The sequence below is a fragment of the Elaeis guineensis genome, chromosome 7, assembly GCF_000442705.2.
Source record: "Elaeis guineensis isolate ETL-2024a chromosome 7, EG11, whole genome shotgun sequence".
In the NCBI taxonomy this organism is placed as follows: Eukaryota; Viridiplantae; Streptophyta; class Magnoliopsida; order Arecales; family Arecaceae; genus Elaeis; species Elaeis guineensis.
This window is the reverse complement of record NC_025999.2, coordinates 2,288,971-2,314,852: the sequence shown is the minus strand read 5'-3', so window position 1 is coordinate 2,314,852 and position 25,882 is coordinate 2,288,971. Positions and strand designations below refer to the sequence as shown.

The 25,882-nt window shown below is 37.9% G+C and overlaps 1 protein-coding gene across 1 annotated transcript; it reads right to left on the bottom strand.

Annotated features, from left to right (window-relative positions):
- Window positions 1-682: 682 nt before the first annotated feature.
- Window positions 683-25,152, bottom strand: LOC105049309 (glycosyltransferase BC10). Its single transcript, XM_073260841.1, has 11 exons — window positions 25,014-25,152; window positions 23,565-24,116; window positions 8,248-8,346; window positions 5,761-5,861; window positions 5,604-5,675; window positions 5,361-5,451; window positions 4,070-4,150; window positions 3,534-3,593; window positions 3,316-3,438; window positions 3,156-3,194; window positions 683-1,098 (listed from the first exon to the last, which is right to left on the bottom strand). Exons 2-11 carry the CDS (start codon window positions 23,946-23,948, stop codon window positions 964-966), a joined length of 1,185 nt encoding a protein of 394 aa, XP_073116942.1. The 5' UTR covers window positions 23,949-24,116; window positions 25,014-25,152; the 3' UTR covers window positions 683-963.
- Window positions 25,153-25,882: the final 730 nt, after the last annotated feature.

Here is a 25,882-nt window from a genome sequence, read left to right as displayed (position 1 = left end):
TCAGTTTTTTCTTTTGCTGAAAGATTCACAAATGGAGCCTTACTTCAGCATACATCATGTGTACAAGCTACAGAGAATAATTTTGCTCTATAACATAATTGGAAGAATAATAGTTTGAAATCGAACATATTGGAGATCCAAACATTAAGGCCACAACAACCGGAACACAATTAAACACACCCTCTTGAAACCAAAATGAAGAAGTGTTGTATTGAATTGGAAAGCAATGTGAAAAGGTTTTGTTCTGACCACCAAACAAGATGGCTGACTACCCATTCTTGTCAGACTGGTTAAGCCACAAGACGAATTATAATAAAGCTGCCATAAGAGGAGACCTGGAACGGATCAACCCAAACTATAGTACTAAACTTAGGCGGAGGTTGGTATAGAAAGATGGCAACTCCGAGAGTTCTGCTACATCAAAAAAAAAATAATGACGAGAGTTTTTTCAAAAAATGTCATATGGACAAAACTTGTTCTATGCAATGAAAATACTAAACTTTTCATTAACTATAGCCCTGTTGGAATATAATAAGTACAAGAGGGAAGTAATTTGTGATCTTTTGTTTTCCATCTCTGCGAAAATGGATCAAATTACAGCAGTTAAATAGGCTAACAAAATTTGCTGTTCCAAAAGCAGAACCACTGGACGAAAATGAAAGAACCTACATAAAACCGATAATAAAAGAAAGCTATTGATTAAAAAGAAAACAGAAAAATTATGGAGACATTAATTGAGGGGCAGAGAGGCATTGAGTTGGCAGCCACCTCAGCCCTACTCAAACACTCACAGAACTCAAGCCATTCCTCAAGCATCCGACAGTCTCTCCCGTCCTATGAACCTGATTGGCATTACAGATCGACGAGCAGTTTCATGTGTACACAATTTATATACTAAATTAGGAACTGAAGGGTGAGGGACAGAGTTTGAATGCTCGGCCAAAAGAATGCTACGTATGCTGCTCACTCAAATAGAGCTGTAAAATTGGAGAGTAAATTCATCACATTATCAAGCGTTTCAGGGACAAATTTCCTGGCAAATAAATAACATGGCCTCTTTGATCCATTCCATAGGCAAGGTCTCTTCTGCACTACCTTCTGCAAGAAAGAATGAGACAGTGATAGTACAATTCATCTTCTATCAGTGCGTATTAAGAGAAAATGCAGGAAAAAAATGGGTATCCCCTCCAAGTAGAAAAAGAGAATCAGTGGAGTTTGTACTGAACAAGGAAAATTAAAAAAAAAAAAAAAAAAAACTATATATATAGAAATATTTCCAAATATGGGTCCGACTGATACTTGAAAATAGGCTAAATGTTCTTCCTTGCAAATGACTATAAAGGCAAATCTTGTGGAGGGGAACAATTTTGTATTTCAGTCAGCATTGAAACTGCACAGCATAAAATTTGTCTTACCAGCTTATGAACTGTCAACTTTTTCCTCTCATAACATTTTCAATGAAGATCTTTATATGAATAGAAAACTTGAGATAGGATGCACAGCAAATAAATTGGTTTCTAAGATTGTCTACAAGGGCATAGTCATTCAGGCTTGAAACAAGTAACGGTATCTTCCGCAACATTCTATATTCATGTGATTCTACGTAAGCATATTTTGAACAACTGGTAGGTCTTGGCAGGGTTTCACAAGAAAATATTGTTCACGTTTGCTTCACGGACAGGTCGAACTATCATGCTACTAGTTGGTGCGCCTTAGCTTCAGCTTTTGAAGGTTCACGTGCATGTGTGCCAATACAGACCAACGCTCTCCCACTCACACATGCACACGCACATGCATGCATACACACACATGTATGTATGTATGTATGTATGCAAAAAGCTAGTTAGCTTTGTAATTCAGTATATAGGCATGATTTGTCCTTTGTAGGTTGCACAAGTGTAACCCTTGCACATTTAATCCAACTCTTTACCAATAAATTCATGTCCTTTGAACCAAACTTGAATGTCTAACCAATTAGTGAGAACTTGACCACCTCAGCTCTTTCTCATGCCGCCAGGATGCATCACTTTCAGATGCCATGATTGCTTTTCCTTTCATAACAGAGATTTTTCCAAGAGAGAATTTTGATTTCACCTTCACCATTCTAGATCCTCCACGAGAAAATCTTGATTTAAGAATAATTGCAGTTACATGTACGTTCAAGATTGTAGACTTCACAGAGAGCCCTCTTTCTACGTTTTGAAGCTTTGCTATTTTGGAGGTTCATCTATCACAACTCATAACATCTCCATGTCCATGATTTTGTAACCAGGTGACCATTTAATGGGAATTCGAAGTTATTCTTATGCCCTCAGTTTTTGGTTATTTTTTTAACCTTGATTTTCACTCTCTAGAAGCAGATCTTAGAGATATCCATCTTTCTTGGCTCTCCGCATCTTACTCAAAACAAATGGATACTGGACCTTAGTTTATGGTCCCTAGTACAATGTAGACCATATATTCTAGAGTGCAAGTCATGTCATGCTACATCAAAGTTGCGGGGAACCTCAATGAGGATCTATATTTCAAAATATAGTATAAAATGTGATGTTGCCTCACATTAAACTACAGCTTTTCCTGACATAGCATACAATGAGAGAGGCAAAAGTTCACATATGCATGAAATGGATATCATCATGATAAGAAGAACAAGAATAACATAGTGAAAATTCCAGCAGTCAAGCTAATGGAAATATGAGCAACTCATATAAGTTGTCTACTTCTAATTCATCAAAATTCCCAGTGTGGCTTAACATCTGCACGTGACACAAGGAAAATCAGCTCCTCTGTTGGGGTTGGGGTCTTCTCTTTATTAGAACACTACCTCTTGAATCTCTATAATTTAAAGCGATGGAAGAGAAGTGCATCAACCACAAAAAAGACATTATTTATCAAATTATATGAACAAAAATGTTAAGGAAAAAATTTTGTATCATTTATTCTATAGGTTGACAGAATCAAAGCCAGTCGCAACAAATATACTTTAATGGATCAGTCTGTTCATTATATTTGCTGAGTTCTATGGAAAAGAGCATGTTAAAAACTGCAGAATATTTTATTGAGAAGGAAAAAACATCAAAAAAGAAAAGGTACACTTCAAATTGAAAGGTGGACCAAAAAATAAAGGAAAAATGCAAAAGATCTGTCAAGTGTACCTTTGCATCACTTGTAACATGTACGGTCTCATCAATAGACTGCAAAAAAACACCATTACTAGATTAACATATCATTAACTCTACACAAGATTGCAGTTGTTACAGGTAAAAATCAAACCAGAGCTTTTCATTTTGCTGTTCAAAAGAAATTCAAACATACTGTTATATTCTTCAAAAGCTTGAAAGTAACATCCCGAGCTTTGTATGATTTTGGATGCCACTTTCCCTCAGACCAATCAACATGAGTCACAGACCAATTTGCAATTCCAGTAGGATCAACCATCTGCAAGATTAAAAAAAAGAGCAATAACAATGAAAAGCAGAAAAGGAAAATTATTTGATGAAGATTTGAGCATAAATGGTCTCTAATGTGCTGACGTGGAAAAGAGTTGGCAGGTAATGTTCATCAGAATAGCAATTCCGTCCTTCCATACCTGGCTGTGATAGTCAAATATATAACAACATCAGTACATTTTTCATGAAAGTAAGCACCATGAACGCATTCTAATGATACAGAATCTTTTAGTCAGAAAAGCAAACCAACCCCTACAGGTAGCAGATTAACTGGTCTTGCCAAACACCATGCCAAATTCAAATATACATGCATGCATACATGTATGCTCAATTCAAATATACATTTGCTACACCGTCACCATTAGCTGTAATTTTTAGTAAGATATCATGTCAATTTGAAAACAAATCACTCCTTACTTGCAGCTCACAGTACTTTTGGCTGTGGAAATCTGGGATGAGTACCACATCTTTAGTACCAGCTATGTCAAGGTCAATCAATGGTATTTCAAAATTGTTACAACACTCAACAAAAAAAATTATTTCAAAATAACTTAAGAAACAGCTAAAACTTCTTGATTGTTTGCTGGAACAAGCAGTAATTTATCATACACACAACTTACCTTACAATAAAGCTTGAATTTTGTGTAGTAAAGACTGTCAGCCAGAATCAGCACAGCATGTTGTCGCTTGATTGAAAACCACTGCAATATGAATAATACTTAAGATATTAAAGCAATTTCATGAACCTCTCCATCCCCCATTGCCCCACCAAAAAAGAGAGAAAGAAATAAAGCTTGAACCCATGCAAGTTTTGTTACATTGTCAGCTACAATTCTACTTTTTCACATCCATAAATTTTACTTTTTTTATGTATATCAATTTTCCCTGTGGTTGACCACTCATGTGAGGGCATGTGGCAATTGTAGCCATACATATAAGGGTTTCTTTGCTAGCTTTGATATTAAACATCACTCTGTCTCAACTTCCAGTTACAGTTAGAAACTCCAAATTATTACAAAAATCAACATTGACTTGTCTCCAACCAAAGGATCCAAATAAGTATATAGAAAATGAATGTGATATATGACTATGTTTTTTTACTGAAAATTCCAGAGATATTACATGGTTAGCCATGTATATTGGTAATTCAAAGATTGCCCATGAGGACACACTCCAAGCATACTGATTTGTCAACTAAGATTCCTCCGGATAAAAATGAGGTACCATGGCAGGTATTATCTAAATCTATAGGCCATGCTTCATGCTTTTCTACTTTTGGTTGTGATTTATTTTTTAAATTTTTTTAATTTTTTAACAGTATTACTTCAGCAAATTGCTCATCCAAAAGGAAAAGAAATTGAAACCCCGCAGATATGGTCCATGATAAGCTGACTTTTGTAGTAAACCTCAACTATGATATTTATCAACTTCGATGCTGCTATAATGAATTAGTGATACAAATCCATCTTCAGCATCATACTTTGTGCATAAAATACTAAAAAACCTTCACAACAAACTCCTATATGTCAAAGTAGTTCTGGCTAACATCAATACAAAAAGACTCCAGGGCAACAAACAGCACCAAAGTTGACCAGAATATTAGGTACTTCAATTATATATCACGTTAAATTCAAAAATGGGATGCTAACCTTATTAATAGGTGATCCATAAAACTTTACACAACCTTGTTAGTTTGATGCTTGTAAGGGTTAAAGGGCACTAAGATATTATTTTTCACCAATAGGCTAACACAAATAGTTATACGTTGGCATTATATCCTGTATTTCCTATGCTTATGGCTTCATTTAACTCCATGGTTCTCCTGCATCCCATAGTCATCTGGGCAAATCTTTCATTTATCCTTATTCAGTTACTCTCCTGGTGATAAATCAGAAATATACTTCAGCTTACCTGTGCACCTTTCCTCCAGTCTTTCTTTTCGATCTCAGGCAACATACGCTCAGAATACCTGCCTGTTCCATGTGGGCCAGGATCCTCAAAACTGAAAACAAATAATTCAACAAGATCAAAAGATGCGATCCAATAAGTCTATAACTGGAATCCTTATATGAAGACTCTATAAATTACTAGCCAGTATCAAGATGTGAATTTTTATCAGAATAAATTTTATGGCAAAATAACTGAGAGGCTCACCAGTCAATAAAGCTGATATTTGTTTCCATCAGATAACTATATACATAATCAAAATTATGTAATGGTATACAGCTGCAATGCAAATAAATGATAGTTGGAATGCCGATCAAAGCATAACCAAAGCAACCAAAATAAACTGCTGATTCAACACAATCACCTTTCAGAAAGTAACACAAAATGCTGATTATCAGCATCTTGAAGTGCATTTGCCAACAATCTCTTCTCTGCATCAACCATGGAAATTTTCCCCCAGGCCACCTACATGCACTTTGAGTGAACAATAAATGTGCAATTAAACAATACATAAGCACCAATTTAAGTTCCAACCAGCTAATTTAAACCAAAACTACAAACTTTTTTTCGGGGAAAAAAAAAAAAGAGAAACATAACAGAAAAGTCACATTTTCAGCTAGTAGATGCTTAAGTTCACAAAAAATGAATATTTCACTCATGCTAGTTTATCTTCGCTATAATTAACAGAATCATTCTCTGCCTCTTACAATAATTATTCTGAGGGAATGAAACAGCAAAAGCTGTATGGATTTCCTAAAAAGATCTAGAGGTTAGCTTGGCAATTTATACAAAAAATACTAAAAAATACCTCAGCTTGAATTAAGAATGAAAAAGAACATGAGATCCATGAAAGGGATTCCACATAAAAAGGAAGTTTCCATGGAAAATGTATTGCTGGTATGAAAAGGCATATCCATAAATCAGCAAATCCAGATGCCAACTTTCCACTTTAGATGTTATAATTAAAAGCATGAAGCAAATTATTCGAATTTCCAAGAGTCATAGAACAGTAGCAAGAATGAATGATGTATGGGCATCTTTCTTGTTAGAGATTTATGAGTAGAAGAAAGTTCAATTGTAATTTTTGGTGGCAATTAAGGAAAAAATATTAGGTTATGACACTACCTTCAGGTTTCATTTACAAAGGTGATCAGGAATGGCAGTGTTCGAGCGATAGTCTACTGGCTTTTTTTTTCGGGTACATAGTAGTCTACTGGCTTAAAGGAGCTATTAAAAGAATGCTCAAAACATGAACTAAGGTAGCAGCTATTTTGGCATCTTACTACAAATTAACAGATAGTTGTGCTCTGGTGGATTAAAAACATGGCGACTGTTCTCTGTCTACTTTCTGTTGATAGTGAAGCGGGGACCATAGAGATCAAAATACAGGAAGACCATCACAGCAGAAGACAAAACAGTACTATAGTAATATGAGAACAGCAAGAGCGGATCAGAAAAACCTACTAGGGTAGAGATGTAAGGATATGGAAGAAAAATAATAATATCTGAAATCTATTACTTAATATTCTATATAAAAATGAAATGATAGAAAGGTAAAGGATTATCTCTACTAAGTACAAGGAAGGTGATTAAAATTTGTACACAGCAGAACCATGCTTTCCAACTAAGTATCACAGATCTGGTCACACACCCACAAGATACCCCCATCTAGATGCAACATTATCACACAAAACTAAAACCAAAACTGAAATTTCAAACTTTGTCCATGGATAAAAATTAAAAGTAATTGAAGTATAAAATTATTATATTTAAAACAAAAGGAAAGAAAATAAATTATTAAAATTATTTTGACAATCAGTAGCCTTAGTCATGTCTATATTTATGATCCACTAAATGGTTGGCTCTCAACCTGATGTCATTCTCCATGAACTGGTGCTGAGGTAGCATAATTCACATAAATCTATTTTCACAAAATTTTGGTAAATTTTCATTGTAATAGCTGATTTATTATATTAAAAAAATGTTATCGGGCATCAATCATGCAACACATAATGCCAGAAGTTTTGCCACCCAAGCAACACATGAAGAGGGCCTTTCTGCGTCTTTGACAGAAGTTAATTATACCAGCATTTTCTGTCTATTATTTAACGCTAAGGCATTCATTTTCATGATTAATAGAGTCAAACAAGCACATGCACATAATATTTGAAACTAAATTACTTAGGTTTGGGCTGAAACCATGCATTTAAGTCCTGGTCAGCATAGCATGTTATATACCATGCCACTGATGTACTGGCAAGCAGCAATGGCACTGTACGGGTTGAGTGCTAGTACTTCGCATGCCGCCATGCTAGTTTTAGCGAACATGCCAAGCATTAGCATAGAATGGGATGACATGGTACACAACATGCTAGTGCAAGGCTGGGACACCACCCGCATGAAACAATGAAATCATGCCAGTGCTGGTCAATCATCTACTGATTTTAACCAAAACATAAATGATCTACTTGCACTCCAGAACAAACAAAAAGATTTTACCAGCTGAAAAAATCCATGGTTTATCATCTTCAACATAGTTTTGGACAAAAACTTCAAGTATTGGACTGCGTTAACACTATCAAATTGCCAAGTAGTTTTTTACATCTTCAGACTACAAGAACAGATTTCTTGCTTTCAGCTAATGGGGTATCTTGGACTGAACTTGGCAATTGTATTAAATAATTGTTTAATAGAAGTAGATAATAAGGATATGTTTCATAAAAGAAATAGCACAGCCCTGTCAAGTTATATGCCTTGAGATCTTCATAGATTATTCCTGGTGGGTTTGTAGGACTGAATTTGGCCATGAAAAACTCATACAAATCAAGTGAAAAAGGAAAGGAGTGAGTACCTTGTCACTGCGAATGTCCTTGCCAATAAATAAAGGACTCACATGAACTGGTTTTTCCTTTGATGCATGCACATAAATAGAAAATCTGCCTTCATGACCCTGTACATATAAAAAACATGTCAACGGAGAATGATATGAACTGTCCAAACAATAACCTCAAACAAAATAAGAATATTTGACCTTTTTGCCTTTCCAATGCTAATTGCAATTACCTTAAATACCTTTGCCATGTCTTATTGTACATATATGCAAATATGCAGTTAGTCACTATTGACCAACTCAGAGGTCTATGATGTAGGGGTGGGGGCAGAGGGGGGGGAGGGGGGGGGGGGGTTGTGTATGAAAAGGGGGCAGGGTGCGGAGGGGAGGAACAGTACAAGTATGGACCTGGTTTGCACTTGAATGCAAAACGATGACTCTAGGCCATTGAGATGACATTGTTTTCTGAAGCTTATGTTGAAGTTTTAGGTAACTCTGACATACCTGAAATTTTGTTAAAGCTGTAACTTAAAATTGGGAATTTTCAACTTCTATTGAAAGCGATATATTGGTCTGATTCTTAAATTTTCCAACTTACTGAAAAATCTTCAGTTACTCTCAAAAGTTTCATGAAAAGCTTTCTTTTTGTACCCAGCTAACTTTCATCACCAAAACAGAACACCTGTGTGGACATTAATAAAGCTATAGATGTGGCAAAGAGGAAGACATTTCAAGGAGTTTTGATCTTTTTTTTTGTTTTTGTGCAGACTAGATGCTGGCATTAGCTTGCTATTGTTTCTCATTATATGTTCAGATTCTAAATAATATCAATAGGGTAAATGGAGATTACTACATAAAAATAACGGCAGGATTCACTTATCTTACAATAGCAATCTAATGTTCATATAGAATGAAATCCAGCCAATGCCAAACCCAAATCAGACCATTTTAAACTTAAAGATCTACATTCACCAAGCATGGGTCCCAGAAATAGACCAATATCCTGATAAAAAGGAACAAAGAAAAGCCAAAAGGTCATCCTATTCTGTAAAATTGAAACTATCATAATCCAAAATGAATATGACCAAGGATTGCAGACTCGGAACAGATCCTGTATAGGTCAGCCGTAGTACGAGTTGGTACACTCTTACTGGACCATATCAGACCCAAATTGATACGAAAATGAGGGATGAACGGAGAGAAAAAGAGAAAGAAGGAGAGAGGGGGAGAAAGAGGGAGGGAAGAAACGGGAGGCTGATGGAGATGCCGGCGGTGGTCACCGGAGGGCCATCGAGGACTCCTGGACTCCATGGTCCTCCACAAGAGAAGATGCAAGAAGAGAGAGATAGATAGAGGGGAAGGGAGAGGAGCAAAAGGCGGCGGGGAGGCCATCAGAGGGTTGTCGGGCTTACTGTATATCATGTTTCTTAAAAAACACGATGAAATAGGGGTGAACATTTGAACCTGCGATAACAGCAGGGCTATTTGGGCCGTCCGACAGCCATGATGGCCCTAGGACGGCCTCCCACTACCTTTCGCTCCCTCCTTTTTCTCTCCCTTCCTCCCTCTCTCTCTACCTCTCTGTGAAACCCGACCCTTGCGCCGTCTTAATACCCTGATCAAGCTCGGTTCACTGATCGGCCTGGCTTTGAGGGCCTGTGAGCTGCTCGCACATGTGCTTAAGGAGGAGAAGACTCTAGTCAATAGTGTTCTTTCTCGCCCCACTCTGGTGGAACTAAGTCCTAGGACAAGCCAAAACCTAGCTTAAATCCTAGGATCTCGTCTATAAAAGGCTCCTTTCCTCCTCCCTTGGACTCCATCACCGATTTCTCGAGGAATCATCACTGTTTTTCGACCTCTTCTCCGAGTTTTTCTTCAGATTCCACTAGAAAAGATTGCCCGACCATCTCCTTTGGCCTTGCAGGATTTAGGTAGGAGATTTATGCCTTGTTCCTTCTTCTTTTTGTTGGGCTTTTGCAGTTGTTTGGAGTTGGCAGTCACCGGGAGGCTGTGAACATGATGTCCCCCATTTTGTTTTTTTCTTTTCCTTACTTCACCGACCACCGTCGGCTGTGGGTTGTCAGGACGGTGTTCAAAATTGCACCGCCGAGTCCTCACCATTCTATGGTGTAGGGTTGGGGCTTGCGATGATGTTTGAGAGGAAGAGAGAAGAGGAAGTTCCCCTATTTTATGAAGAAAGGAGGGTTTCACCCCTCTCTCTTCTCTCTCCTCTCTCTACCTTTCTCAACCTTTCTCTCTCCTTTACCTTTCTCTCTCATATTTTCTCTCACTCTAATTTTCTCTCTTATGTATCTTAGTGAATCAATGGAGGATCTGTAATTCTTTCTATCTAGACTATAGGTTGATTTTATTAGATCCTGAACTGGCATTGATGTGGGCACCTATTGTGCTAGCCTTCATCCCAATCATTATTAAATATTTTAAATCCTATATTTGATAACCTCTGATGTACTATCCTTATCTAGATGGGTTATCAGTTTCTTGATCCGACAAGTTGGCTTACACCATTCTAACCAATTCGGATCCTAAGTGTTGTCACCCAATTAGTCTTGTTCTTTTTCACATACACTTCTCTTCCATGTCTGCCTTTGATTTTGTGGACAAGTGCGATTACCTAATCAAGAAGATATTCTAAGTATGCCTGTCAAGATTTGCCATACCGTGCCGAACTAGCCGGTACACTCCATCTCGTACCGGGACCGACGGAGAATCGGCACGATTCGGCCGGTAAAATTGGTACACCGGCGGTATCGAAGAATAAAAAATGAAAAGTGAAAGAGAGAGAGAGAGGGGAGGGAAGGGAGGGAGGTGGGAGCCGTCGGAGGCCGGCTGCGGCCGTCGGAGGGCTTTCGAGCCCCGTATCGCCCGATAGGACTTTCAAGAGAGCAAAAAAGAAAGAGCGCTCGAAGGGGGGGCGGAGAACCTACCAGACAGACGGTGCCTCCGTTGCGAGGCTCCCGGTGGCCGACGAGCCGATGCCGATGGCCTGAGGGCAGTCGAGCAGGCGGAGCCCCTCCGCAGCTCCGCCCCCTTCTTTTTCGAAACAGACGACGTCTGTTTCGATTTTTTTTTTTTTTATTTTAAACTTATGAAGTCGGCAACTGGATTGCCGACTTAAGAATTTTTTTTAAAAAAACAAAAATCGTGAAGTCGGCAAACGAGTTGCCGACTTAAATTTTTTTTTTAAAAAAAATAAAAATCGTGAAGTTGGCAAATCGTTTGCCGACTTCACTTAAAACCATGTTTTTAAAAAAATTGCGAAACAGGGACGATACCCCTGTTTCACGCTTGCGGCGCCACATGCGTGGACGGCACCCTCCGACGGCCACGACGGCCAGTTGGAGGCCGTCTGGCGGCCCTGCCGGCTCCTTCCCCTCCTCTTTTTTTTTCTTCCTCTTTCTCTCTCTATTTCTCTCAATTTCTCTCTTTTTTCTTTCGGTTCGGATCGTCGGTTCGGTACGGTATGAAACCATACCGAACCATACTGCCGGTCGACCGAAACAACCGATGGTACCGATTCAGCAAACCTTGATGTCTGCCTTTGATTTTGTGGACAAGTGCAATTACCTAATCAAGAAGATATTCTAAGTAAGGAGATTGATGCTCTAATCACTAAATCAAGGTAAATCCCGATTTTTCTTATTTAATAAGTCATGTATTAGGTAGGGTAGAAAAATTTGGAGATTATGATTGATTCGGATATTAAAGCTTTAAAAATAAAAATTTAATAATAATTTATTATTTCTTGTACTAATGGTTGATCGAGAATAAATTGAAATGATATTGGTTGGTTGGACATGCTAATCGTGTACTGGTGAAGCCTATTTTAGGATTTATCATCAATAAAGGAAAGAATTCTTAGACATTAATTATCTAATTATATAAAAATTATTTTATACATCAATGATTTTGATTTATGTGGTTTTTGATAGTTATATATTATATAATTATTTGTTAAGTATCCATACGATTCTATATGAAGTTATGTATGATATATCACTGATCTTAATTTGGATGGATTATGATAATCATGTGCATCGAGTTTGGCAAAAGAGTGATCTAAAATTTAATACTTAACGAGCATGTAATTGAATTGTATGACTGAATGTGGGGTTATGATGCTTGGGCCTAGCCACTTTATTGGTGTCCTACCACAGACTTGAAATATGACTGTGATAGTTCAGAGTCGAGCACTTGTGATCTTCTGGACTAACCATTTTATATGTGCCTTGTCATAGGCCTGAAACGTGGCCGTAGTAGTTCAAGATCGAGCATTTGGATCAGCCACTTTATTGGTGCCTTGCCAGGACTTGATAGTGATTGTGGTAGTTCAGAGTTGAGCACCTGTGGTCACTTGAACTACCTACTTTCTTGGTGCCCCACCACAGACTTGAAACATGGTTATGGTAGTTCACAGGACTAGCCACTTTGTTATCCTATTACGGATAGTTGTGGTAGTCCATAGGACTAAGCACTTTTGTTGCCCTACCATGGATTGGAATTATGGTCATGGTACTCCAGAGCGGAGCACTTAATGTTATTGGATCCGATATATCATAATTTGAGACAAATGTTTGATGTAATCTATTGTATAAAAAGATGTATTTGTTATGCATGTATAATGATCAAGGTATCTTATGGCATAGGATCTATATGAGTAATAACTTTGGTTAATTTCTTATTTATTATTATTATATTGGTGTTGGTGTGTGAAAATTTTTACTGGGTTATAAAGCTCACAACCTCTTTCTTTCTTTTTTTTCTCAGAGTTACAAGATGCTTGTACTTGACTAAGGTTGGGATCACAATTTGAAAGGATTGATTAGATAGAGCATCATCAATACCAGTCGAATGACTGAGTTTTATAAATTATAAAAGATTTAATATTTGTTAATATAAAATATTTATTATAACCTAAGATCACTAGTGTTCACAGAAATTTGAGATTGTAATAGAATTTAAGGTCTTGCATATTCTTTAGAATCTTGCCTTAGGGAGTGTGCGGCCATGTCGCATAGCCGACCCAGGAGCTAGGTTTGAAGCGTAATAGAATGGTATCAAAGCTTAGGTTGTGATCACCAGGGATTGTGACCTAAGTGGTATTTGAATTTGAGTTTATGATCACTAGCGACATGATAAAGGTAGCATAAATGGATTCAGAGTTTGGATTTCAGATCATTGGGTATTGCGATAAACATTTGTGCATAAGAGTTGGGCATACAACTGGTACAGAAGGGTTGGATAAGTGGCACCTCCGACCTCAATGGTGAGGTTGACCTAAGATGAGTACACATGCACCGGAAGAGTTATGCCTTTGGTTTCAATAAATAGGGTTTGACCCAGGATGAGAGCAAGAGATTTTGACTATGGAATATACTATGTTACATTAGTTGGTTCTACTACGTCATGTGTATTGATGCAATTATCATTTAAGTGATTTGGAATCCCTAAGTTGATATGTGTTCGGAACATGATAGCCTTCTGTTTTGTTATTAACTTTTTGATTGTAAATTTTGGATTTATCCACAAAAAGTTATTTAGGGTGTGGCCTAAGAAATAATTTCAAACAATTGAAGTTGAATATTCTTTAAGGATTGAATCCATATGTGGATTATGAATGAAACTGGCATGTAGAGGAAAATACTTATATGAGATTAATGTATAAGGGACAAGATTTCAAGTGGTTTATCAATTGATGCTAAGGATCATGGTGATGAAAGCTGTATGAGAAATAACCAAGTTGACAGGGATGTTGACTTGGAATCTTCTAAATTGCTTAGAGTTTGGAGTTAACCTTCTAAGAGAAAAGTTGATTTCGATGGTTTAATTGAACTATCGAGGAAGTCAAGAATAATTTAAACTAGTCTAGAGTTACTGAGTTTTGAAAGGATGGTGAAGATTATGTAATGGCTTCAAACATGAAAAGTGGCTCAAGGTTCAATCTTGATATGGTATACTCTGGACATATCAAGGATCAAGACACTCGAAAGCTTTGCTCAAGTTTTTCTTACAAATTTTAAAGTCTAGGTCTAATGTGAGCAATATTCTTGTTAGAATTCATATACATAATCTACAGGATTTGATAAAAAATTAGATCAAAATATGCAGCGGAAGTATGGTGGTTTGAGTTATTTTGAAACTAATTAAGATCATTAATCCAAACTCAATAAGTATTATGATGGGAGACTCGATTTTGATTTTCCGTAAAGAGACTTTCATTCATGAATGAAAGGAGAAGATTGGCAATTCTAGGGCTAATCTAGATACTGTAGTACTATCTTCAATGATAATTTCTTTTCTTGTGGGCAATGATAAGAAGAATTTTGGCCATTTAAGTTCCAGGTTAATAGATTGACAATCTTTTGTTGGACTCGGATCTAGAATGTTTAGCCTAGATCTCTTTCTAGCTTTAACATTGTGAGTCCATTGGATTGTGGGGGCCTTGAGGTTTTCCTAAGATACAAGTCTAGTAGATCATGGTGAGTGTCTGATGCTCAAGCCTTCTTCTATTTTTGATAAGAGTAGGTTGGGCTAATCACAATTTCTAAGCGAAATCAAGCAAAGGCAATTAATTTCATAGACAAAAAATTATAATATTTTAAACTAAGACCAGAATGTTAATGTTCTTTTGAAACAAATCAAGAGGACTCTAAGGACCTGTTCTTTGATGCATAAATATCATTGGAAAGTTGGTCAACTTTTCTATTGACCAACTTACTCATATTCTCATGCTTCTCTAGGTGGATAAATTATTTTTTTATGGATAGTATTTATCCATGAAATGAAAAAAATCTTACCCATTCAGGAGATGGGTAAGTCATTTTTCCATCAACTGAAAAAATAATCTTTTTATTTCATTCCTAATATACCCCTAATTCTATAATAATAATAATAATATAATACTATCTTATATTTAACATAACATTATATTATTATCGAACTAATATTCTATTATTTTAATATAATATATTATTATAATAATATAATGTTATAGTATAATATCTTATTTATTATTACATATAATATTAATATCTTATATTATGATTATAATAGAATACAATATAATGCAATAATGCATTATTTAATATATATTAATATTATATATTATATTATAATATATACTTTATTTTATTATATATAATATAATTTATCATGTTATGTTATATTATATATAACATATAGAGTAAATTACAATGACCTCCTTCAAAATTTGAGGTAATTACAGATTCCCACCTTATATTTTGAAAATATACGTTCTGCTATTTCACTTTTGCTATATATATGACATGTAACCCCAACTAATATCTTTTATTAAATAAATTATGATCTTACTAACGTCATCATTATCTAATCTATTTGATACTTAAAATATCTTATATTTTTTATTTTGTTAAATTTTTATTTTTAAAATTTTAAATTTTTATATTTGATCAAGGGGTTATGTATATATTTTCGAAATATTGGGTGGGATCATGTAATTACTCCAAACCTTGAGAGGGTTCACGGTAATTTACTCTAACATTTATTATCTATATTTATGCATATATATTATATAACATCACATATTATCACATACAAAATATAATATATTATACTATTATATTATATATAATAATATTCATATAATAAAAGGTGTTATGGAAAATATGGATAGATCTTAGCAACTTATTCAGAAAACTAATAATGCAAAAGAATATAGATAACAAATATTTGAGCCATTTTTCAATGCATAAAAGAATATGGATAAATTATTTTTCTATCTAAAGTTGTCTGAAAAATGCTTATCCAGAAAAATATAGATTTTTAGATAAATTTTTTATCCTCAAAAGAATAGGTCCTAAGAATTTTGTGGGTGGATAAGATCAACTGTATGATGCCAAAGAATTCTTTATATTGCAAATTTGTGAAGCACTTTCAGAGGAAGATTAGTGGAAGCCAAGGATGATATGAGGATTGCAAATTTTCAAGGTTTAAGTCTCAAGTATGTTAATTTCGAGGATGAAATTATTTTTAAAGAGGGAAGAATGTGAAACCTGACCTTTGGGCCATCTTAATACCCTGACCAGGCTCGGTCCATTGAGCGACCTGGCTTTGAGGAGGCCTGTGGGCCACTCATGCACGTGCTTGGCATGCGCTCGTAGAGGAGAAGACTCCAGTTAGGAGTCATAATCCTCACCCAACTCTGACGAAACCGAGAGTCCTACGGTAAGCCAAAACCTAGCTTAAGACCTAGGATCTCATGATTCTCATCTATAAAAGGCTCCTTGCCTCATCCCTTAGACTCCATTGATTTCTCAAGGAATCACTGTCGATTTTCGACCTCTTCTCTGAGTTTCTCTTCTAATTCCATTGGAAAAAGATTGCCTGACCATCTCCTTTGGCCTCGTCGGACCTACGTAGGAGATCTGAGCCTTGTTCCCTCTTCATTTTGTTGGGCTTTTGCCATCGTTTGGAGCCAACCGTCATCGGAGGCCGTGAACATGATGTCCCTTATTTTTTTTCTTTTCCTTGCTTCACCAACCACCACTAGTCGTGGGTTGTCGGGACGGTGTTCAGAGCTGCATCGTCGAGTCCGCACCATTAAACGGTATGTAGGGTCACTGGCCATGGGGCTTGCGGCCATGTTTGGGAGGAAGAGAGGTGGGGGAGTTCCCCTATTTCATTAAGGAGGGTTTCGCCCCCTCTCTCTCTTCTCTCTCCTCTCTGCTTCTTCTCAACCTCTCTCTCTTATTTTCTCACTTGGATTTTCTCATTTTATGTATCTTAGTGGGTCAATGGAGGATCTCTAATTCTTTTTATATGGATATGGGTTGATTTTAGTAGATCCGAACCAGCATTGATGTGAGCATCCATTGTACCAGTCTTCATCCCAATCATTATTGAATATTTCAAATCCCACATTTGACAACCCCTGATCTACTATCCTTATCTAGATGGTTTATCAGTTTCTTAATCCGATAGTTACGTTACACCATTCTAGCCAATTTGGATTCTGAGTGTTGTCATTGGGTCAGTTTTGTTCTTTTCATATACACATCTCTTCTATATTCGACTTTGATTTTGTAGACAAATGCGATCACCTAATTAAGAAGATATGCTGAGTAAGAGGATTGACGGTCTAATCCCCAAATTAAGATAAATCCCAAATTTTCTTATTCAATTAGTCATGTATTAGATAGAGTCAGAAAATTTGAAAATTATGAGTGATTCAGATATTAGAGTTTTAAAAATAAAAATTTAATAAAAAATTATTATTTCTTGTACTAATGGTTGATCGACAACAAATTGAAATTATATTGGTTGGTTGGACATGTTAGTTGTGGACTGGTGAAGCATATTCTAGGGTTTGTCATCAATAGATATAAGAATTTTCAGACATCAGTCATCTATTTACATAAAAATTATTTTGTGCATTAATGATTTTGATTTATATGGTTTGATAGTTATATGTTATATACTTGTTTGTTAAGTATGTGCATGATTCTATATGAAGTTGCATGATATATCATTGATCCTAAGTTTGATGGATTTTAAAAATCATGTGCATTAAGTTTTGCAAAAGAATGTGATTTTGAATTATAATACTTAACAAGCATGTAATTGAATTATATGACTAAATGTGGGGTTGTGATGCTCTAGACTAAACACTTTATTGGTGCCCTACCATGGACTTGAAACGTGGCTGTGGTAGTTCAGCGTCGAATGCTTGTAGTTCTCTAGGCTAGCCACTTTATTGGTGCCCTGCCTTGGACTTGAAATGTGGCCGTAGTAGTTCAGGATCAAGCACTTGTGGTTCTTCGAATTTGCCACTTTATTAGTATCCTGCCACGGGCTTGAAATGTGATTGTGATAGTTCAAAATTGAGCACTTATGGTTCTTGGACTAGCTACTTTCTTGGTGCCCCATCATAGGCTTGAAACGTGGTTATGGTAGTGTATAGGACTAGCCATTTTTTATCCTATCACGGGTGGTTATAGTAGTTCACAAGATTAGCTACTTTTGTTGCCCTACCACAGATTGGAAACGTGATCGTGGTATTCCAGAATCGAGCACTTAAATGTTATCGGATCCAATATACCATAATTTAAGACAAGTAATTAATGTAATTTATTGCATAAAAAGATGTATTTGTTATGCTTGTATCATGATTGAGGTATCTTGTGGCATAGGATATATATGAGTAACCTTAGTTAATTTACCATCATTATTATTATATTGGTGTTGGTGTGCAGAAATTTTTACGGGATTGTAAAGCTCATAACCCCCTTCTTTCCTTTTTTTTTTTCAGAGTTTCAAGATGCTTGTGCTTGACTAAGATTAGAATCATGATTTGAAATAATTGGTTAGATAGATCATCATCAATACCAGTCGAATGGCTGAGTTTTGCAAATTATGAAAGGTCTAGTATTTGTTAATATGAACTATTTATTATAAATTAAAATCACTAGTATTCATAGAAATTTGATGTTGTAATGGAATTTAAGACCTTACATATTCTTTAGGGCTTTGCCCTAGGGAACGTGTGGCTGGATCACATGGCCGACCAAAGAGCTAGGTCCAGGGCATGACATTCTCTCTCTCCTCAAAGATCGGGAGCCCCAGAGGCCTCAGTGGCCCTCCGATTGCTAGCCACCGTCAGCCCACCACCAGCCACCATCAGCCCCTTCCCTCCCTCCCCTCCTCTCTCTTTCTTCATCTCTTTCCTTCTCTCTCGCTCTGTCTTTGCCGGTGTTTCGAATCGAATGCCCGAACCGCACCGATTAGCCGCCAGCATAGCTCAGGGCAGTTCGGCGAACCCTTAATATGACTGAACTTATCTTTTATTAAATGGCTTGGATTTAGTTCTAAATCCCATATCTAAATCCAATTTGAATTAAATTCAAGTTACACAAAACCTAGACCCAACTTGACCCATGACGCACCTCAAGGAACCATTACTCACATTGGAAAAAATTATCTTCCTTCCCATGAATTCTATTAGCAGAATGTGAAACATAACACACCAACAAGCCTTTAAGACATATATTTGCAGACCACCTACCAATATTGTGATGTGAAGCAGTCTTTTTTTATCACGATAAGATTCTAAAATTAAAATACCCACCACAATAACAGTCTTGATACATAGGAGTCAAACAAATGACTCTGACATATCCTTACTATTGGAGTTGGTGTGGTGCTCCCAAGCCTTGGGAAGCCACAGGAAAAGTCAAAGTGTTGGCTTCGGAAGACTAGGATAGGCGTGGTCCTAAGACTAGGACAAGAGTGGTCTTAGGGTGGAGATGGTGCGTAGCTCTCTAAGGCTCAAGGTTCAGGCGACGAGGACTTCGAAGGCTTGGTTGGGACTCCAGATATCTGAGGATACAAGATGAAATAAGAAACCAGAGCCAGGACTGAAGCTGCAGAGGAAAGAGCAGATTTAGGATGTTAGTCGGCTCAGATTGAGACTGGATCGACAAAGTCGTAGGTGGGTCAACCCAATCCCAGTCTAGGTCGACTATGTCTCAAACAAGCAAAAAGGGGTGACTCGAAAAACTGTGGCACGATACGCAGGTTAGTCGACTTAGTGCTAGACTGAGTCGCCTTAGTCTGAGACTGAGCCGACTCAATGTCGCGGGCAGAGCTACACGGATTTTCTATTTGGGTCTAGGATTGGATTTTGATCCTAAGGTCTTAAGCTTGGTTTGATAGGTCTTAAGGAGGCTAACTTAGGATTTAGATTTGATTAAGTCCAAGGGATGAGAGCATGTGAGACATGGGTGTACATGGGCTCAGTGAGTACTTTCATGTATGGATTCAGCTAGGAGAGTTTTTAGTCGAACCTATTGGCTATGTATATATATACAGGTTGTATTAGGGTTTTTTGGAGTGAAAGAAATACAGATCTTTTCTCCCTCAATCTTTCTTCTCTCTTTCTCTAGTGTTGCCGCCCCAGGTCTTTAAGAAAGTCTGGAGAGGAGGGCGCCTCCTTCAAGCCCTAGGAGGGAGGCCCCTAACACAGATTCAAATAGTGAATCGATGTTCGCTACCTTCAGAGAGTTCGGATCTATCACAGATCTCCTCAGTACACGCAGAAGATCCAGAGGTTCCTGACAGGTGCAGTCAGGATTTTCCTAACAATTGGTATTAGAGCCTGATGGAGCGTGAAAGCGAAAGAGAAATCATACAAGGTGAAATTAAAAATCTGCACACCAATTCCACGGTATGTCTCAGATCTACTTTCAGTTTTGCTGTGGTTTGGTCAATCGAGAGCAGCGGGTTGAAGGTGGAAGCTGAGAGGATTGACGGAAAATGATGTTTTTCAAGGTGGAAGCTTTGGCTGCATGATATGCTAATCCAACTTTGGTTGGAGGCAAGCTTGATGGAAAGACCGAGATGTATGGCGGTCAGGCGATAGGGATCTCTAGGGAGAAGGGCAGTTCGGGATAGTTTGGTAGATGAGGAGAGTTCACCCAAGAGGTAATAGTCAAGGAGAAGCTGAAAAAGCGACTGCAGCCTTCAGGTGTAGAAGATGGGGAAGTAGTCGGGGATGCATTCAGTGATTCGACCAGAGCAAGGATTTGCGAAGCCTTGAGGGGATAGAGATGGTTGATCCACGGAGTGTTGCTACTAATTCAAAGGATGGTGAGTTCCTCTGGGGGGTTTCATAGGTGTCCGCGGTGTATGGAATGTCCGAAATGGCAGTAGCGACGGTGGAGGTCCAATAGGATAAAGCTGGACGGCTGATCTTGGATCAAATTTTATCTTCTGCAAGGGCACCAGTAGAAGTCACGATTCAGGTGGAGCATCGGTCAGAGGTGCCTCCACAGATAGAGGATGTTTTGACACAGGTTCAGAGCCAAAAGGTGTAGAGATAGGTGTCAGATTCCAACACCAATGGTGATGATGCATTGCATGGATCTATGCGGGGTTGTGGGCACTATGGATCAAGGTTCTGGGGAGACCGTGTCAGACAGATTGTTTGCAGCAAGAGAGGATCCGGATACCTATGAGGAGGTGGTGGTGAGCCTCGGAATGAGATAGGTGGGTCTAAGCCCAGGACAGGATTTGAGCTATAGTTCCTCCGGATGAAGTTGAGATGATAGTTGGTGCAGGGCAGAAGAAGATAATGACTAGGATGGAATTCCCTAGGGTTCAATCGCTGAAGGAGAAAAATTAGATGAGCTTTTGGATTTCGGAGGAGCCTGCTGGGTGCGGTGTATCCGAGATGGCTTCAAAGAAGTCCATGGAGCGGAAGGATCCGAAGGGGTAGCGACGGTGATCAAGGTACAGCGCAGGCCCAATAGTGCAGCGTTGGGTAGTTGACTTAGGTGACTTGATTACAGAGTCATCTTCTGCGGCATCAGATGGACTTCGGATTTAGGTGGAGCACCAGACAATGGTGGCTTCATAGGTGGAGAGGGATTTGGCATGAATTTAGAGTGGCGTTATTCTGAGAAGACTGTGTCAGGATATGCAACGAGTGCAGGCATAGGAACGCTGCGGTTTTCTCCAAAAAGTATAGGACAAGTGATGCGACTGCTTAGCAGAAGGGAGTCTACAATTTTCAGGATGGTGCAGAAGAGTAAGCCAGGATCTTCAGCTATGGAGGCGGTCATCCCAAAGGATCTCCAAGGGCACGCAGAAGCTGAAGAGGATTGGCGGTGGTAAGGATGTTCGCAAAAGGGACTATCAGGGCATCAGCGACAGTGGGAGCATGCAGAAGAATATTGTCAGATTTGTCAAGGCTTGTAGGCACCAAGGTGGAGATTATAAGAGTGGGTGTGGTGCTCTCAAGTCTTGGGAGGCCATAAGAGGAGTCAGGGTGTTGGTTCCGGAAGACTAGGACAGGTGTGGTCCTAAGATTAGGACAGGAGTGATTCTAGAATGGAGGTGGTGTGTAGCTCTCCATGGACTGAAGATTCAGACAACGAGGACTTCGAGGGGCTTGGTTGGGCTCCGGATGTCTAGAGATACAAAGTGGAGCAAGAAACTAGAGCCAGGGCTGAAGCTGCGGAGAAAAGAGCAGATTCAGGGTGTTAGTCGAGTCAGACTGAGATTGGATCGACTAAGTCACAGGTGGGTCGATCCGATCTCAGTCTGGATCGACTATATCTCAGACAAACAAAAAGAGATATCTTGAAAAACTGTAGCACGGTACGCAGGTTAGTCGACTTAGTGCCAGACTGAATCGACTAAGTCCCAGATTAGTTGCCTCAATCTGAGACTGAGCCGACTCAGTGTCACGGACAGAGCTGCATGGGTTTTCTGTTTGGATCTAGGATTGGATTTTGATTCAAGGATCTTAAGACCTGATTTGATAGGTCTTAAGGAGGCTAACTCAAGATTTGAATTGGGATTCAGTCCAAAAGATGAGAGCATGTGAGACATGGATGTACATGGGCTTAGTGAGTGCTTTCATGTATGGATTTAGCCGGAGAGTTTTTGGTCGGGCTTGTTGGTTATGTATATATATACATAAGTTACATTAGAATTTCTTGGAATGAAAAGAATACAGATCTTTTCTTCCTCAATCTCTCTTCTCTCTTTCTCTAGTGTTGCCGTCCCAGGTCTTTAAGAAACCCTAGAGAAGAGGGGGCGCCTCCCTTAAGCCCTATGAGGGAGGCGCCCCATCACAGATTCAGGTAGCGGATCGGTGTTCGCTGCCTTCAAAGAGTCTGGATTTATCGCAGATCTCTTCAGGTACACACAGAAGATCAGGGGTTCGTGATAGGTGCGGTCAGTATTTTTCTAACACTTACAACTGTAACTATGGGTGCCTATGCTAGTCAATATCACATGTTGTAAAAAATATAGACTTCATATCCAATTGGAGATAAATGACAAGGTGAGATTTCCAATTTCTTTTTTATAACCCATAAGTTGTAATTGTTCACTCATTGGTGTGCTATTAAAAGTTTATACCACAGATATTTAAGATTCTTGACATTCATTGAAAGAAAGTCAATGAACTCTCCCATGGCATTTATTGATCAACACTTCAAACTACATGTACGGGGCAATTTCCCTCATTTTGAAGTGTTCTGAATTATTTGACAACAATGGTATTAGCAGCCATGTTTTGTGCCCCAAAATTGATTTACAGTCGTAACGAAGAATAAGCATGTTAGGGTTCTACTTTGCTACAAAATTTTAAGCAGCCTTCCATGGCCTAAAGATATCCACGCATTACTGTAGAGTGAATCTACATAATCAAACACTAAAAAGTAAAAACTTACATGTACAAAATAAGCCTTTATAAAGAAGAAAAGCATCTTAGTACCTTTGTTTAAAAAAAAAAAAAACATGAATTTTAGAGCAAAGCTAAGAAGTTGTACCAGGAAGAATTTCTCCCAAAGCTTTTCAAAAGGCAACGAACCCGGAGTCAGGAACATAAAAGCAATTTTGGGATTCTTCGACCGAACAGATGGCATTGAAAGAATTTCTCTAACGACAACATGAGCAGCAATCTCATCATCAGTGTAGACTCTAACGGGTACAGGTGGAAGCCAATCCTTAAAAGGACTGCAAACACTAGAAGATAAGAAATAGCAAGCAGAATATTGCTGAGGTGGGTAAACATAAGCCCTGATCAGTGCCACACAAACCAAAGCTACCAGGACAATAATCCATATAGGCCTTCTTGATGAGTTTCTATTGCGAGCCACCGGCATGATTTTCAGGACCCCAGTGCCTGGCAGCCACTCCTGTGTTAACTTCATCTAGAGAACCACATCAGGGTGCTATCTCCGTCAGTAGCAACCTAATTCATCGACGTTGCAACATAAGCCTCCTACATAGATAAGGTTACTCAAAACCCACCAACGGCTTCAAATGCTTTGCTCAATGGTCAACTGAAGTGCTGAATCAACAGAAACAGAAGCTCTGGCCTTTCACAAACAATAAAAAGCAAGTTAACTCGAATCTTAATTTTATTAAAAGCTCAAGAAAGTGATTCAAATAAATACTATCACGTCCAATTCCGAAGAATGCACCAGGAAAAGAAAAGAAGATGATGATGATTAGAGATGCATACAGAGGTAGTAAAGAGATGAGCCCAATAGGTTTTTAATAAACCTAAAGAGATAAGCCCAATAAATAAAAGTAAAGACCTACTGAATAAATCAACTCGTACTGCAAATATCTAAGGAAACAACTAATTAATAATGCAGATCTACTATTCCAGTCTTTTGTTTAATCCAACGGGGGAAAAGAATGTTCAAAAGATCAATCGGTCGTTTCTTGTTTCCCCCATCTTCTTCCCTTTTCCAATGAAATTTGCAACATAGGTTCACTCAATCAAATTCTAATCCAAACGGAATCAAGAAATCGATGAAGCCAACTGCAAAATGTTGTAGTAAAGAGTCGAGGAGACATTCGTCCGTTGTGCTTCCAGCTACCAACCCTAAATATCCCAATAAAATTCGAATCTTTTTTTAAAAAAAAAGGGGCAAAAATTTCAAACCATCATAGCGAGTTAAACCAAAACCAAGCCCATCGACCTAGAAATCTCTCGAGAATCAAAAAAATCAACACTATCTGCATTCTCCGAGCTACTAAACGTCAAAAAAATCAGCTCGAGCAACAAAAAAAGACCCTAAAAACATCAAGAAACCAGCTCGGATTCTCAGGAAACTCCGAAAAAAATCCAACTTTCCGAGTCTCCAGCTACAAGAACTAAGAAGTGGACACTTTCGACAAGAATCCGACCAATCGACGAGGAATGGCACCAGAAAGACCGGATAATCCGACCAGAAGCAGACAGCAGTGAGAGAAAAGCGGAGTACCTTGAAACGGTACGATGCAGTAGAGACGCGGGCCGCAAGATCCAGAAGGGGGATCGGGGGAGTGAGGGAGAGAACCGAAGCTTCTCCGAGATCTAATAGCGTTGGAAGGAGACTGGAGAAGGAGAGAGAAGATTTTGACTAGGAGACAGAGAGACATAAAAAGAGGCGTTACACGGAGGGTTTTTTTTTTTTTTTTTGGGCTTATTTTATTCGTTTTCTCTCCTCCAATGAGAGTGGAGAGTGTCACTTCACTGTGTCCAACGTCAGAATTTAAGCCGCCGGCTCACAGCAACAAGACTTATTATGGTTATTATACGACAATACTTTTGCCCAATTAATGGGAATCCGTTAGCTTTCCTGCTCACATTTTCAAAAAAAGATATAATGGATAAAAGTTTTTAAAAAATAATGGATAAAAATTTAAAGAAAAGGCCGATTTATGGGCTGTTAGAAGGAATATAATGGATAAAAATTTAAAAAAAAAAGTGTCATATAATTTTTTTGAGAAAAGTTTGATGAAAATTTAAATTTAAAAAAAAATCAACTGATATGATTTAAGTACAATTGAATATTTTAGATTTTCTTTAAACATAATACTCTAATTATTAATATCAAAAATATAAATCTAAACAATGATCATTGCTCAAATCATTAAACACTAGATTAGACGGTGATTGTTCATCTTTTTCTCTTTTATTAGAGCACCATGATAACTAAAAGCGTCTAAAATTATTATAATAGTCAATAAGACTATAATGGCCATTTGTTGAACCTTGCCAATTTATTAGGTCATGCAGAACTGTTTTAATCATGCTACAGGTTGGATCATCCAAACTTAATTGAGCCAATGGGCACATCTCTGTCCAATT

Coding starts and splice junctions, on each gene's coding strand:
- LOC105049309 (XM_073260841.1), bottom strand. CDS start 23,948: ATGAAGTTAACACAGGAGTGGCTGCCAGGCACTGGGGTCCTGAAAATC. Junction 5,452..5,603: donor AATATCAGCTTTATTGACTG/GTGAGCCTCTCA, acceptor ATTTGTTTTCAG/TTTTGAGGATCCTGGCCCAC. Junction 3,195..3,315: donor AGCTTTTGAAGAATATAACA/GTATGTTTGAAT, acceptor GTTTTTTTGCAG/TCTATTGATGAGACCGTACA.